Source organism: Macrobrachium rosenbergii, chromosome 12 (assembly GCF_040412425.1).
Source record: "Macrobrachium rosenbergii isolate ZJJX-2024 chromosome 12, ASM4041242v1, whole genome shotgun sequence".
Lineage (NCBI taxonomy): Eukaryota > Metazoa > Arthropoda > Malacostraca > Decapoda > Palaemonidae > Macrobrachium > Macrobrachium rosenbergii.
The window spans coordinates 10266365-10282973 of record NC_089752.1 but is presented as its reverse complement, the minus strand read 5'-3'; the positions used below and the strand labels follow the sequence as shown (position 1 = coordinate 10282973).

At 34.1% G+C, this 16609-nt stretch overlaps 2 protein-coding genes across 4 annotated transcripts in view; one reads left to right on the top strand and one right to left on the bottom strand.

Annotated features, from left to right (window-relative positions):
- The window catches only part of LOC136844386 (distal membrane-arm assembly complex protein 2), a 256069-nt gene extending 247151 nt beyond the window's left edge, over positions 1-8918 (bottom strand). Inside the window, exon 1 of one of the 2 annotated variants that reach the window (XM_067113474.1) lies at positions 8660-8918. The gene's annotated coding sequence lies outside the window, so the exon portion shown is untranslated. The remainder of the gene's footprint in view (positions 1-8659) is intronic. The other variant, XM_067113475.1, reaches the window with a different exon arrangement.
- LOC136844384 (mucin-2) overlaps positions 1-16609 on the top strand; it is a 97273-nt gene that overhangs the window by 73624 nt on the left and 7040 nt on the right. Inside the window, exon 2 of one of the 2 annotated variants that reach the window (XM_067113469.1) lies at positions 14117-14206. The exons of the other annotated variant lie outside the window; for it this stretch is intronic. Coding sequence (XP_066969570.1) covers positions 14117-14206 — 90 coding nt within the window. The remainder of the gene's footprint in view (positions 1-14116; positions 14207-16609) is intronic. 2 annotated transcript variants of the gene reach the window in all.

Below are 16609 nucleotides of genomic sequence, written 5' to 3'. Positions count from 1 at the left end.
TAATCTAAAAAAAAATAAATAAAATAGTTATGTACGCGGACAAATATGTCTGGAATATTCACGCATGAATGAAGGGGAAAAATTACCTCTTCAAACGCATCATTTTCAAAGTCGGAACGCCTCTGGAAAGTCCAAGGAGAATAAAATTTCACCCTCCCGCAATCTAAATAACCTTCAGTATTCTGAAAGGAACAATTTATGAATGTGTGGAAATATGTTTATGTTATGCATACACACACACACACAATAAATATAAAATAAATTATATATATATACATATATTGAATATATTATTATAGATATATATATATATATATATATATATATATATATGTATATATATATATATATATATATATATATATATATATATATATATTAAATAATATATATATAGTATATATATATATATATATATATATATAATATATATATATATATATATATATATATATATATATATATATATATAAATGAGTGCATGTATGTATGTATGCGTGAAAGCGCTCGTATGCCCCTTTAGGCTATTTATGTTCTTACCTTTTTCGAAGTATACATAGCTTACGCTATACTCATCCACTACGCAACATATAACATGTGATGAAGAAAGTCTACTTCAATGAAAATAATACAGCGAGTGCAAAAGGTTTCAAACTTTAAAACATAATTCCTCATTTCTAATCTTTCAACTTATTCAACAAAATACCAAACCCCGTGATTTCGTTTTCATACTGAACAGGTATCCCTTAAATTCTACAGAGAACGCCACAAATGATGCATTACCTTCATACTTCTCTGCTTGGAGCATAAAAAGCGTTTCTTCCTTAAAATTTATATATGTACAGCTCCCACGGCCTTCTCACATCACCTAATCTGGTTATTTTTTCGTTAAACCATCTCCCACGACATTCACACCTGAATTGCCGTGAGAGTCAACCATTTCCATTTTTCTGTTAACCTGACATCCATCACCCAGCTGTCACGGATGGCAATCAATCCAATGCCTCGTGCAATCTTACTGATTTGACATTCATCTTTAAATATCTAACAAAAACTTCGGACTCGTCAAGTCTCGCTAACGTATACTCGCTTCCCTTATTTCCAGAATGAAACAGCAATTTGTACTCACGTCACTTTCTCTTCATTCAAGATTCCTCATCACTCCATTGATTATGTAAAGCAACCATCAAAACTTCACTCTTTTGCTTGAATCTACTTTCACACCATACCACTATCTCTCTCTCTCTCTCTCTCTTATCCAAATGGTTCAACAAAAGATTTGCTTGTTTTGGAAACAATATGAAAAACAAGAGGAAATTCTCTAAGCAGATTTTCCATCTATAAAACTTCAGTCTGAGATAATTGATTTTGTAAAGGCAGTTTATTGTCTACAAATTATTCAACCCCCTGCCCTTTTTCAACCGGATACTCTTATTCTCTAAGTGTTTTATTTAAAGCCTGAGGGAAAACTACTCCATAAGTGCACAGAGTTCACAGAAACCAAGTGCGTCTTACGTCATCAGTTGCATTTCAGTCGATCAGCATCTTTCCACCGATAGGAGTCCCAATAATTAAAAAAAAATATTGTTCTGTAGTTCTCAAACATCTCCATCTCCTTTTCTTGTGGAATATCTCTCTCGCATAACTTACCACTATTTAGAAAATGTCTGCGCTAACCACTTCTACTCCAGTAAACAGTCACAACCTTAATGCAACTTCTCATTGGCATTACCATCAGTTGTTAGTGGCGTTAATATTCTACTCTCTCTCTCTCTCTCTCTTCTTCTATATATATATATATATATATATATATATATATATATATATATATATATATATATATATATATATATATAAACACATACACGTTATATATATAATGTATATATGTGTGACAAAAAATCAACCGCAATTAAATTCATAGTAGAAGTTTCTATTCATCGCATCCTCGTTCCTACGAGAAACAAATTACTTTACAAACTCCCAGTCTTCCACAACTTATTCGAACAGAAAGCTTTTGTTCCCACACATGTCTGCGTCGACCTTGTTACTTGCGGATACAGTTACACGATGACTGAAGGCCCCACTGACATTTCTATCCTGCAAAATGTCCTTTAGCACAAAGAATGCGATATACATATACGTTCTATTTCTCTCTTCTCTCTCTATGTATATATATATATATTATATATATATATATATTAGTATATATATTATATATATATATATATATATATATATATATATATATATATATATATATATATATATATATATATATATATATGTAAAGCACCATACAGTGTATTTTTATTTCAGATATAAAATGTGTTTATATATATATATATATATATATATATATATATATATATATATATATATATATATATTCAACATATATTTATATATATACATATACATATATACATATATAATATACAGTACGGTGTATATTACAATATTTTGTAGGAACTATACAGAAAAAAAAAAGACTCGACATGCCTCGAATTCAAAATGCAAGTGTATTTCGTTTGAGAAGTTCAATATGAATACCTGATATATACGTCCTCCCTTTCCCGTTTTTCTCAGGGGTTTCACAGGTTACCAAAACTATTAGTTTGGTGGAGAATCTCACTTCAGGTATAAAGAAAACCAACCTAGCCTCATACTTTAGCATATATATATATATATATATATATATATATATATATATATATATATATATATATATATATATATATATATATATATATACATTAAATGAACAGATGTTTAATCATATTTGCGAATATCTATAAGGTATACATGGTATCAAGTCCTTTATAACGATGCAGTAGAATGAACGATGCACTAATTCTCAGTGTAGCCTTTGGCTTTGCATAAAAAAACAGTAAGTCGAAAAAATCTGTTTCAGTCTACAGCTTCTTTGAACAAAGTCTCCCTCCTCAATGAAACATATCCGCACGTTCCATTCAAAGACGAAAACAAATGATATTTTAACTTTGAACCACCAGGTGTCTCTGGGGTTGCGCATGATGGAAAAGGCTAAATTTTTCAAGGATGTTCTCGAGGAAATAATTCTGCCATTCAAAGAGGGTTATACTTCCTATTTTACGCATGATTGCATTTCAAGCATTTTGTGTTATAGTACGCTTATTTACGCGATTTTTTTTTACGTACAAAGCAACTGATTGAATAATAATTGATCTGGCGTTTTAACAACAAAGGCGATCGACGCCATAAAACCTGCTTTCAAACAATACTGATAAACTAATCCAAGACGACGGTCGCTTAATAATTATCCTCGGCCATTTAATCTTCTCCTTGGCTTCTTCCGGAGTTCTGGGTCTAAGAACAATGAAGGGTTGTCATCATTAACAAAGGTCAAGGTTGAACCGCCACCAAAGGAGCAAAATTACCATCCCATCGTTTTCCGTTATATTTTTTTCTATTCCCCTTTTTATTGTTACATTCGCATGGTTGGGGAGAGATGAGTTCTGCCTTACGACAGACGATGGATTTCGTGTACACCATTCTCGTAACGCCTGGCCTTAAATCACGTCTATGTTCACACGTAAATATAACAGATAAAACACCGAGTCATAGCTGTGTTTGCGTAAATTTTTCCCACGAACGATATTCAATTTATATTTCGGTGAATTCAACAGCATTCTTAAAGCAAACACGCTGTCGAGGGTTCGTCTGAAAATCCTCCCTTTCTTACAGATCCAATCCACCTTGACCAGATTTGTAAGCTAGGCGCAATCGTGAATGTGATTTGCCATAATACTATTATTGTAGTCTACGTGCACATTCTTTGAGGCACAGGGGCGTACAAACGACACGAATCTTCGTCGTCACTGTTCTCAGGTTACTACTTTGCTTGTCACATACCGGTTGGATGGTTACCTTCATAATGGATTTCCGTTATAGGTCATTATCACTTTCAACACAATTTTGACAACATTTGCCGATAGCTTGCATAATATATCATTTTACCCGTCTTCCTTGCATTCCAACCATTCAGTCCAACCGGATTTTATGAATATTTTCTCTTTTTTTTATGCTGGGTGGCTTCTTATTTCAAAATTCCAGTACTGTCACTCTCTTCCAGCAAGCTGCCCGAATGAAAATGAAAAAAATGTTGCCACTAACAATGTATGACTAACCATATGCTTACACGCAGGGCATAACGAGCATGCTCATGCGTTACTGACGTCATTTCAAAAGCATTTGAAAGTCACTCATCCAAACTCTACTCGGTATTTTAAAAGCAAGGGCGTGTACTGGAATACGGTCGACGGCAATGGGCTACTTCAGCTAAAACCTGAACAATATTTTAATTGCATGATAATCTGTAATTTTCCTTGCAAGCAATTGTGCGTGAATACGAGACATTCCCGTTCACCTCCAATGTATCGTTTCACAGAAAATACGAAATCTTGAGGGGGAAAAATAGTGCGCTGGATATTTCTGATATTTTTCAAACTCTTATACTCCCCGAGTAGTGATGTTAATAGTTCCAGTGAACATTTTATCAAAGAACATATAAAAGGAACACCTTATTCTTTGTCTTTCATCACAAGGACAAGCGGCAAACGATTCACATAGGTTGACATACTATCTAGGTACTTAACAGACCCTGAAACTAATGGGAAAATGTCAGTATTCAGAAAAACGATTAAGTATGCCAATAATCCGAAAAGATAAACAAAAGTCACACGTCAGCCAAGGCACCGAACACGAAAACTAAAACGGACCCATTCAAAAATAGACTGGCATAGTATTGTTTCGGTCACATGTCACAGAAGAGCAAGGGTCAATGCGTAGGTACCAGGGAGAGAAAAACGATGTAACCTTGAGACTTGAAAACCTCCTGGGAATAAAGGGATCGTGAACATCAGCCTGTTCCTGAAATACCAAAAAGGATATCACAACTCTAAAGCCGGTTGATTCTATGCCATGTTTACAATTGCATGGCATTTGAGCATAACGGTAAAACTTCTGACAAACGCCGGCTTTACCTCCTCTACACAATTCTTGGTGAGAGAGAGAGAGAGAGAGAGAGAGGAGAGAGAGAGAGAATTTGGTTTTCAGCTGTCTGAACAAAGAAATCCTTCTCCTTGTACCTGACGCTTCGAGAACACTAGAACCGTCTGTCCACGCGGGATATACATTGTATCTAAGTGTAAGAATTTACCATATCATTTGCGCTCACTTTAGCTAACCATATATCACCAAATCCTTGGGAGCTATTCATTAGAAAGCCAATTTTTTTTTCTAGACAACACAGAAATGGCCTTCCATTGTTTCTTATGGACGGTGAAACGACTGAACCATACAAATAAAAACTGCGACTTTAATTACATATTGACAATGAAATAATCAACTCAGGGTAAAAAGAAATCAAGAGTCTATCTTTCCTCTATATATATCTATCTCTATATATATATATATATATATATATATCTATATCTATCTACTCTCACACACACACACACACAAATATAGCCTGAGTAAGCAGTATATATAAATATACTTTTGCATATTTACTTTTGTGTCAATACAAATAGGCCTATGCTTACGTCTCATTAGGCTATGCGGTAGGTACTGTTATAGATCTGGGCTGAAGATGAAAAATTATAGAAAAACTGGGCCGATGGACATTATCAATTTTTAATACAGTATATATATATATATATATATATATATATATATATATATATATATATATATATATATATATATATATATATATATATATATAAATTACCTCCATATCCGGCCACGCACCGCACAATGTCTCTTAGTTTTAACAGATTAATGTATTCTCAGAAACAAATTTAGCCAAACTAACAATTCTGCATTTTTACAATACTTGCACACGGATAAAACACAATAACTTTGTATTCATCGCTATCTTATTTCGTTTTCCATTCTAAGGAGAGCACATATTCCTCGCTGAAGCGAACACTCCCATTACTAACATTTTTCGGAGTTGCTTTATTGCTTGTGTGTGCTTTGCAGGTCCCACGACCTTTGCTCTTCCAAGGGGTGGGGTTGTGTCCCTAAGGGGATACTTTATCGACACCTCTTAATCAAGATCTTCTGAGACGGAGAATGATCCAAGTACATCTCTCTCTCTCTCTCTCTCTCTCTCTCTCTCTCTTTTGGATATCTTAACTCTATCTTTCCGAGGACATTTCTATCTTTACGTAAAACAGATAAAATTAGTATAGAAATTTTTTTTCAAAAAGGCAATCAATACAAACAGGTTAAATTTTGAAAAGGTGGAAAATCGCCAATAAAACTGAATTAAATGGTGACAAGAATGGATCATAACAAATTGACAACATACCCCCGAGCCAAAGCGACAAACATGCAACAAAAACTAGTCTGACCAGACCACTAAAGTTAAAAGGCCTCATAGTTATCACTATGGACTTCTCCTTGCTCTGCAGAGGTATGGACGCATAAGGGCAAACGTGTAAACTACTTAAGAGGAAAGGCTAGAGTTCAACTAAGACTAGACAAACACTGGCCCCACCTAGTCCTAGTTAACAGTAAATGCCATGAAAGGTCGTACGAAGAAAGACAGCCTTACATAAATTCGTAAAAAAAAAAAAAAAAAAAAAACTGTTCATTACCTTGCAACTTTCATGACCTTGTAACACTGACGTACGAGTGGATCACTACATCTAGAAATAAAAGTATGTCAAAAATCTATATATGGAAAAAGAATACATTGCTATCTTTTAAACGTCATAAAAATCCCTGCGGAAAAGAATGAAAATATTACAATTAATGATAAACAAAACGTCAGCAAGAATAATTCTGATACTACCTTCAGCAGTAATAATATTACCACCCTTGTTATAATTACTGAATGACTGCTGGCCATCCAGGACCACAATTATGACCAAGCGATTTATCTACCCTCTGAACATCGTAACAAACGATGGTCGGCCCCCAAAATTGGCCACCAAATTATCATAAATATGAGGTCAAGCGAGTGATGCCTGCGACCAGAATATAAATATGCGGTAATCTAACCTTCACTCTTTACGATATAAATCTCTAAGTTTACTGCTTTCGTCTTATCATAAGACAGCACTTTTGTATGCATATGCTTCAGTAAAGTGCTGGAATGCTTTTTACAAAACAAGATTAAAAATAAAGGCCAACGCACTTCATTAACTGACAAATAATGGAATGCAATCACCCGGGAATTGTGTTCACAGCTCCTCGTTTAATCCATATTACCACGAAACTTCACTGAATACTGTGAATCAAATTTACTCTGACAAACTTTAATGAGCTTTGAAATTTTCTTACATTACACATTTCATTTACATCACAAGTAAAGACTGTCAAGTCAAAAATATCGTGTGTATTCTTATGTCCCTGATAATGTCTTTTAAATACAATAATATAACTGTACACCGAACTACGAAATATGCATTGATGATGACAAGAACAATACTCAAAGAGTTCCGCAATAAAAAAAAATACCTTACTACCGCATGTTTGTTTGGAAGTTCCCTCGAAACAGGCTGTGAATGATTAATAGTTATTCTCCAACCTACAAAAATGTTTAGCCATTCGAATTACAGACTGTTTTCTTGTACAGAATGGAACATCAAATGGAAATGGAGAGTAATTTCCTCTGCTGTGCATCCAAAATCAAATATTTCTAGCAGTAGTTTCGCAAGACGAACGAAGCATGCCGAGCACGGCAATAATAAAGAAAAAAAAGGGGGGGGGATGTTGTGGTGCAGTATATAGTTTCATCGTAGCCTTGCCCCTCCCAATCCTGAACTACTAAGGTAACTTGTTGTCACTGGGGTGAAAAAAAAAAGTCAAGTGATAAAAGAAATAAAACTATTGTGACTTGTCCTACAGGATTAGGTTTAGCTCTCTTGCATAAAGGCTGTTGGCGAGGAATCGCAAATTGTGGTTTATGTTTGATAAAACCAAATTACAATTAAGTAAATTACAATAATCCTTGATATATACAATGGCGTTTCTAACGGACAATATAATAGCATACGCCACTAAAGTGATGGTAAACAACATGGTCCGGTGCAGCTCTTCATTTCGTAGGGAACATTCAGTATCTTTTTTCGGAAAACCGGCGGCCATTGATAAGTATTATATGCAATATTCTTCGTATGCCCACGATTATTCAGACTGATTTAAGCTTTACTAGGATATACAATCAAAGTTGGAAAAATGTCAGAATCCGCCTACCTTTCTTTCATGGAGACTGAAACAGATTCACTTAGGCCTAAGTATATACAACTTGTGGGAACGACCTGTACAACTTGTATTAGCTTTCAAAATTTGTTTTTATTATGGTCTGAACTTGATCGTCACACAAAAAAAGGAGATAACTAAGACCTACACATATGTGTTAGCTGTAGGCTCTGATCTACGCAAGTCTAGGTTAGGCTGTAAGAGCCATAGCCTACTTTGTCACTGATGACCCACAACCTACAATACCACCACAGTATATACGAGCATACAGTAGATTCACCAATGTTGAAAAATAATTTTTTTTTATAAGTGACTTAATGACTTTCATGGACGGATATGCTAAGTTAAGGTAAGCAACCAAAAGTCAATATCTTGACAATAAAAAGAGCTAGCCTATACTTACTTGGCCTAGGCCTTGAATCACAAGAAACAAGTACTCTAGCCTATAGTCCTGACTTGTTCACCCCTCTATTCTAGGGATTAAGTATCTTCGTTTCATCTGCAAAGGCCGGCTTGTGAAATTACCAAATCTTGTGAGGATGCGATTAGTCACTATAACAAATGTTTTCGTTGAGCACCAAACTTGAATTAACGAGAATTTGCGCGTTCACTAGAGCGGCTCACAACAGTACTGAAACCCAGTGTCAAGCGAGCATCGAAGATTACTACTGGATTGGCAACGGGTAACTTTAGTATAATGTGTAATTTATCATTGATAATAGACACCTCGCAGATAGTGCTGACCTCATATTAGATTTGTCTACATCCTTTCATCATTACGAATTTTTATCCCGTGCCTATTGCTTTTACTATAAAGTTGAATGGAAGGCCATTTAATTAACAAAGAAAATGTCATCCGCATATAGACCAACTTGAATCTTAATCGCGTGAGCGAGTTCGAGAAATTTAAGACCTGATGTTAAGCTCAGTGCCAGCTGACTATTATCGGTGACAAAATTACCGTCAGTGCGCATATGAAAACAGGTAAAAGGATGCCATAGTCTGAGTGAAACACCAGATGTGTTAGTCAAGCCAACGAAAATTAAAAGGTTTAAAACAAAATACTCACTCATTCCACTCCCAATTCTCTTACATCTCTGAACACATTATCTTTCCATCTCATCCTCGGTCTCCCCACCGGTCTTCCTTCTACTGATCCTTCCATAACCACTTTAGGCATTCTAACCACATTTCCAGCCCAACGTATCCTCTGCGATTACATTATAGCTAGTTATTAGCGGTTGTCTGGTTAAATCTCTCATTTCTTTGTTGTGCATTCTTCTGCAAACACCTTTATTTATATCGTAAATGGGACCTGTTACTCCACGAAAAATGTTATTTTCAAAAACCAGCAGTCTCTGTTCTCGAGGTTTAGTCAGTATCCAGGTTTCACAACCATATGGTACAACTGGCCTGATAGTGGTGTTGTAAATTCTCAATTTGGGAGATCTTGTGATGTTTCTTCTCTTTAAAAGATGTAGACTGAAAAAGCATCTGTCCCCTGCTATAATTCTAGCCAGAACCTAGAACAAAGTAGTTTTAGCTAATATACTTACGAGAAGGATGTTATCAAATGTATTACTTGGTTAAATGCATATACTGAATTAACTGGCTGAGTGGCACAACCTTAAAGAGTATTAGGCCCATAGAAGATATATGGTTTAGCGTGGTTGTCTTGCTGAGCAACATTTGATGTCCGGGTAACTGCTTCTGTGCCAACAACATAATTGTTCATGGTAGGCCTACCTATAATATTAATTTCTTTTTCTTACTTGTAATCTCCAGGAAGATTTTGTTTTCTTTTATGAATATCGTTATAATTGTTAAGAATAATACGTGAACAACTATAGAAATTACATAATTGCTCTGCTAGATTGCGTGTGGCATCTACTCGTGATGATTAAGAACTTAAATAAATTAAAAAAAAAATTTTTTTTAACTATCTTAAGCCATTAATCGCTCATTGTTAGGCTTTGTTGTCAGGCTTCAACAACTGAAGAAGTTCGGAAATACCAAGAGGAAATACTGGCGACTGCGTACGCAATACTTCTTGATGTTTTTACATTACTTTAAAGAGGAATGTACCATGAATTTCTATGAATGGGAAACATCTTTGCATAACCAGCACACTATTACATAGAAATCAAAAGCAGCCTGACATTGTCCTTATTTGAAACTTACTGTGCTGATATTAGTGATAAAACTTAAGCTTCTCGCCTCAAGATACTTCGCAGCTGAAATAACGAATAAAAAATCAGTTTGAGTTTTACGAACTACTCACAATTATATTAGGCTTTGATGTTTAAATTGGTTTCATCTGCGAGGAAAGCAATGAAAAGTGAGGTTTCTGTCAATTTATTATGATAAATTACAATTTATTTTAGTCTATTTTTTCATTTTATTCCAAGACAACTTACAAAGCAATTATTGCGTTTACGACCACTGATCATTTTAAATTAGACTTATTCTGTGTAGAAGGCCTTACCGAACAGTATCAGCGTAATGGTATCAAAGAAGCAGTGCCTGGATACAGATTAGGTTAGCATGAATTCTTAGCTGATACAGTCAGTATACCGTAATGTTTTGAGAGCAGACAGTTGCACACAAAAATGCAGTATTTAATTCCTTTGTAGCTTATTTTCCTTTGACAAATTTAGGGTAGCGGAACTATCGTTGCAGACGAAGTACGTTAGGGTATCTGACTGCACTACGTCTGAAAATAATACACGAAAAAAATACACAACAAAAGTTTAATTTTGTTTTTACCAACCTGTTCGTGGTTCTTCAGCATATCTTACCTTCATACAAAGGGCCGAGTTTATTGTAATTTATTTTTGACCCCAGTAACAAAGAATTCGGTAAACATTAGAAAAATGAAGTTTTATTTCTCATTGTAGAATTTTACGGTGTGAAATTAACTTTATTTTCACCAGCAATGCGAGAAACTATTGTTCTACAAGTTCCTATTCTTTTTACCACGCTCAGTTTGCGACGAGGACAGTCCTGTTGTTTTTGGTCGTAATACGTGACCGGAAATCCAGCTCTGACCACGATTACTTTCAAAAAATGCATTGCTCTCTGTTAGCCAAACAACGAATTGGTAACGTAGAACCTGGTATCGCCCGTGAGACTAGCGTGAGACTATTCGTGGCAAAATGCATTCTGTGGCTCGTCCGTGATGTAATAATTCAGCTTTCCCACAGTGGTCAACTTATGCTTAAGTATTACATAATTACACAAGTGGTTTATTTGTAGTATTGCTTACGGTCTTTGTATGAAGATAAAAACATGTACCATGAACTATTATATATATATATATATATATATATATATATATATATATATATATATATATATATATATATATATATATATCTATATATATATATATATATATATACTGTATATATATAATTAATTAAGTAATTTCAGTAGAATCGTTTCTTTTTGCAATGAAGCTGCGTTTATATAATATATATATATATATATATATATATATATATATATATATATATATATATATATATATATATATATATATATATATATATATATATATATATATATATATATATATATATATATATATATATATATATATAATATATATATATATATATATGTATATATATATATATATATATATATATATATATATATATCCACTATTGATTGATCACAGTCAAATACATATAGCAAGTAATGATATAATGCACAGGTTTACTTTGAAAATCATTGCTGTTTTATCGGACTTCCAACCAATCTTCTGAAAGGAACAAAAAGTTGTTAATTTTTTTCTAATACACCTTCCCATTAGGAAAGTAATTTAGGCATGTGATTTGTTCCAGCTATACCACTCATTATATTCCTTGGTCTTCATTCGTTCATATTCCTTACCGTCTTATTTGTAATATTTTACTCACTTTATTTTGCAATACTTTACATCACTTGCTAGTCCACTATCTTACAAAAACTACAGTACTCCATCTTAATAAACCTGTCTTCATTTTCAGAATCATAGGCAACTTTTATTCTTGAATAAGTCTTAAATGATGAGATATCATTAATAATTCAGCATTCTTTCGAACAGCACTGGCAACATCGATGTGACGACGAGTCGATCACTTACCAGAAGATGAACTCATATGCCGTGTGATGGTAATCTAATGTCATTTTCCTTAATACAGTAGAGTTCATTATGTCAGTAACATTTATGCATAGACCATTCCGGCCTAGTTTATCATGGGGTGAATGTGAATTAACAAAATTTGTTTAAATTAACTTCCATACATCGATTAAATTACGTTACAGTCCCAATTAGTATATGGGTTTAGGTCTTAATTCACGTTATAGTACCACACAACCTTGCAAATTCTAGGTTAGTGCTTTGAAAAAGGTAAGCGTGTTTAGATAACATTTTAACATGACACCCTTTCTAGTGTAGCAATTCAATCGTAGTTATCAAAGTAAAAACAAAATAAGTCCTACAATAGCATAGCTTTTCATTAAACTACCTTTCTGAGAAATGGTATCAGGTTGAAATATACTCGCATAGACAGAAGGACTAGAATGTTAGTTTAAGAATTAGAACATCAAGTAGTATTCAAATCTGGGATGGATCATGGCTAATAGTCAACACAAAATGTGTTGTCAAGTGCTGCTTGAAAGTAACATGAATTAGTTTTTCTTCAAATCTTCGATTCTTGAACCTTGTGAAAAACAAATCTTTTCTAACATTTCTATACAAGCATCTTGTATGTAAATATTTCATATACACTGGTAAACAACTAATTACCTTAGACTAGAAGGCAGGAATAGGAATTAAGCAACAATCTCATATAATTTAGCAAAATAGTAAAAGATAATTTTATCTTACATGAATATGAGTTAAGCTACAGATTTCAAAATAAATAAATAAAAGTTTTTTACTTTGTCTTATGATATTTTAGGTTCCTAACAATGAAGCAATTAATATTGTTGTAAATAGCAATGGATGTGAAAACGCTTTATCCAGAACCTTTCTCAACAGCATCCAGAGGAGGCCGGCCAAGGATTCTTTTCCCTCCTGAACGGTGGGTTCCAAAACCACCAATGTCTTCACAAAAACTGTCCCGTTGAAAACTGATCTTGTCAGCCTTTCTTTTTTTCCGATGATGACCAATTTCTTGTCGTTACCTTTTTTCCTTGTGACGAGGATCCCCTCGTCATGAAAGATGAGTGAATGAGTGGCATTTTGCAGCTATGAAAGTGAAGGAGACTGGCGTTGCATGAAGATATAGTCCTATATTGTCGTCTTGCTGAGACGGAGCCGTTGGGGTCTTCCTCTCGGCATGTCCCACTCGCATGCGTCCTTTTAAGTGGTGATGAAGGCGGTGGAATGAAATAGTGATTGTAGCCTTACCACCTTGTCATAAATAGAAGGCACCGTTTACTTGCGTAGCTGCAAAACCAAAATGTTTAGAATGCAAGAGTTTAGAATTAGCGAAGCATAATCTAAAACTAACAAACATTACTAACAAAGTTACAACCACAGCCTTTGTTGTTAATGAGTCACCTAATCTGTTTGAAATCCCTACTGATCAGTAACTACAGTGTTTGATTAGAGCCCATTTGCAATGGCATGACTGAAATTAACGTAGACGATCCCAGTTGCTATTACTCCTCTGTAAAAACTAATAAACAATTGCGTTGCAGTAGATAAAAGTAGACATTTTAGTGAAGCACGGATCGTAGATGAAGCCGACTCTACGACAAGTGACCAAAACTTGGGCGCCCGTGGTTCAGATCAACCCAAGTTGACCCCCGTTGACATCAGTTGACACCAGCTCACATGGCATGTCTGCTGTGGATTCTCTTTCAGGCTACCATTCAGGACGCGCTCATGTCTTTGAATATCCCAAACTTAACACCTTTACTGTTGGCGGAGAATTTAGAGATCCGTTCAGTTCCGGTAAGTTGTCAGCCGTTGATGTATCCAAAGACTGGTACATCTGTGATGCTTATGACGTCACTCTGGTTGCCTCTCCTTCCTCTTCTTCTGTCCTTCTGCACGAGACGTCATCCTCCTGTGGCGTAAAATAAGGATGAAAAATATTTAGCAAACATTTTGTTACATGTGTTTGCTAACTTGATAAGACCAGTGCATTTTGCATTATGGAAAGAAAACAAAACATAGGAATGTTCAAATAAAGTATGATTATCCATTTTAGAAATTTCTTGATTGCCGGAGAATGCCTTTGATGAGAGTAGCATTTTATCTGTATTGTAGTTTTTTACAGGAATTAGAAAAAAACTTAGAAGAGGTTTAGTAGTCATATATGGAATACAAATTAGTAGATAAGCATGGAAGGTGAATGGGTTAATAATAAGTGAATCTAATATGGTAAGTAATTGTCTGTAAGGATTATTAAATGGCAACCGAGAATTGTATCTTTTTCTCTCTTTGTGCAATTATGAGTAGATACTAGACTGACACCCACACACAATAAATACATATAATATATATATATATATATATATATATATATATATATATATATATGCATATATTTATATACATATAGATATATTTATATAAATGTATACAGTATATATATATATATATATATATATATATATATATATATATATATATACTGTAAGTTTGTGTGTAAATATTTGCATAATACATTACTTATACATATATGTGCCGTGTATGTTCAAGTGAATAGTGTTTAGAAACCATAGTTTTAATTCTACAGTCATTGTACATAGTAACTATAATGTAGAAATATTTGTTTTTTCATCATTATAAATCATATGTTTAGATTATTATTCTTAAACTGTAGGTGAGTGAAAATGATGTCAATTATACTTTTATAATATCTGTGGGTTGTAGGAACAGATACTTGGAAATAAAAACCCTTTGTCTACTTATATATATATATATATATATATATATATATATATATACATACATATATATATGTGTGTGTATGTGTGTGTATGTATATGACATATAATATATATATGTATATATACATATATATAAGAAGTGAAGCATATGTAAGAATGCGTAGACAGGCGAGCGACTGGTTTAGTGTAAAAGTAGATCTAAGACAAGGGTGCGTTATATTTCCATGATCGTTCTGTTTCATTTTAGCGCTAGGAGTTAACAAAAGGGCAGTAAATATGCATAATAAGTTTTTGAATAAGAAAATTAAATTTTACTGGAGTATGGAATGGTTGATGTTTGCCGATGATACATTACTGATTAGGGATAATGAGGGGAAACTGCAAAAACTAATAGAAGAGTTTGATAATGCTTGTAAGGGGAGAAAGGTTTGATTAAATGTGGCCACCGTCATGTTCTGAGGGTAAATGGCAATAAGGAAAATGGAACAATGAATGTCTAATGGGTGATAAAAGAATGGAAGCAATCGATATATATATATATACAGGTATTTGGGAATAAATATAACTGATAACCGTAGAACGAGAGCAAAGCTGAGTCGCAAAGAAGGTAAAGCAAGGAAGGAAGCAGGGTGTTTGCAAAAGATTGGAAGCCAAGGTGGGAATATAAAGAGTCTGTTAAGCCAATACTCCTGTATGGAAGTGAAGTGTGAATGTTTGATTGAAATGAAAAAAAGGAGATGAAGCTGTTTGCACAGTAGCATCAGGAGAACAGAAAGAAAGAGAAATGTGGAGATATGTGGGAAAGTGGTAAAAAGGTCAGAGTAGGTGAAAGGATGAATGCTGTTTTAAGATGTTCTGGTCATGTGGAAAGGACGGAAGACAATACATTGCTGAAAAGAGCTCGCAGTTCATAGAAATTACAAGTCAGGAGGAGAGAAAGGCCAAGAAAGAATTTGAAAGATGGTATGAAAGAGTACTTAGATATTAAAGTCTTTAATTTCCTGGAAGTGTGAGAATGGGGAGAAAGTAAAGGGTAAACGGTACAGTGTTGTGGTGGGGGGTTCTATCTAGGTGTATGTGGGAATTCATCTCGTGAAAGTTTTCTGCACATGGGGTTCATCCTCGACCCAGTGGTTGAAGTATGAATGTGGTACTGACTTCTAACCTGATTTATGTAGCCGTCCCTACTGGGGAAATGGCTCATTGTTGATATAATAAGATTTAAAATAGTGATTATGGTTGCAATCCCCTTTTCTTATAAGGTAGTAACAACTGTATTTATGAAAGTGACAATGACACTGGAAATGGATATTGATTTGAGTTATATTCCATATTTTTACCATTACTTCCGATTTTGACTATACAGATAACTCATATATAACTAAAGACCCTTCACATATTCTCAAAATTATGACGATGCTTCGAACTGGTGTGACCAAATCATACATGATAACAATTA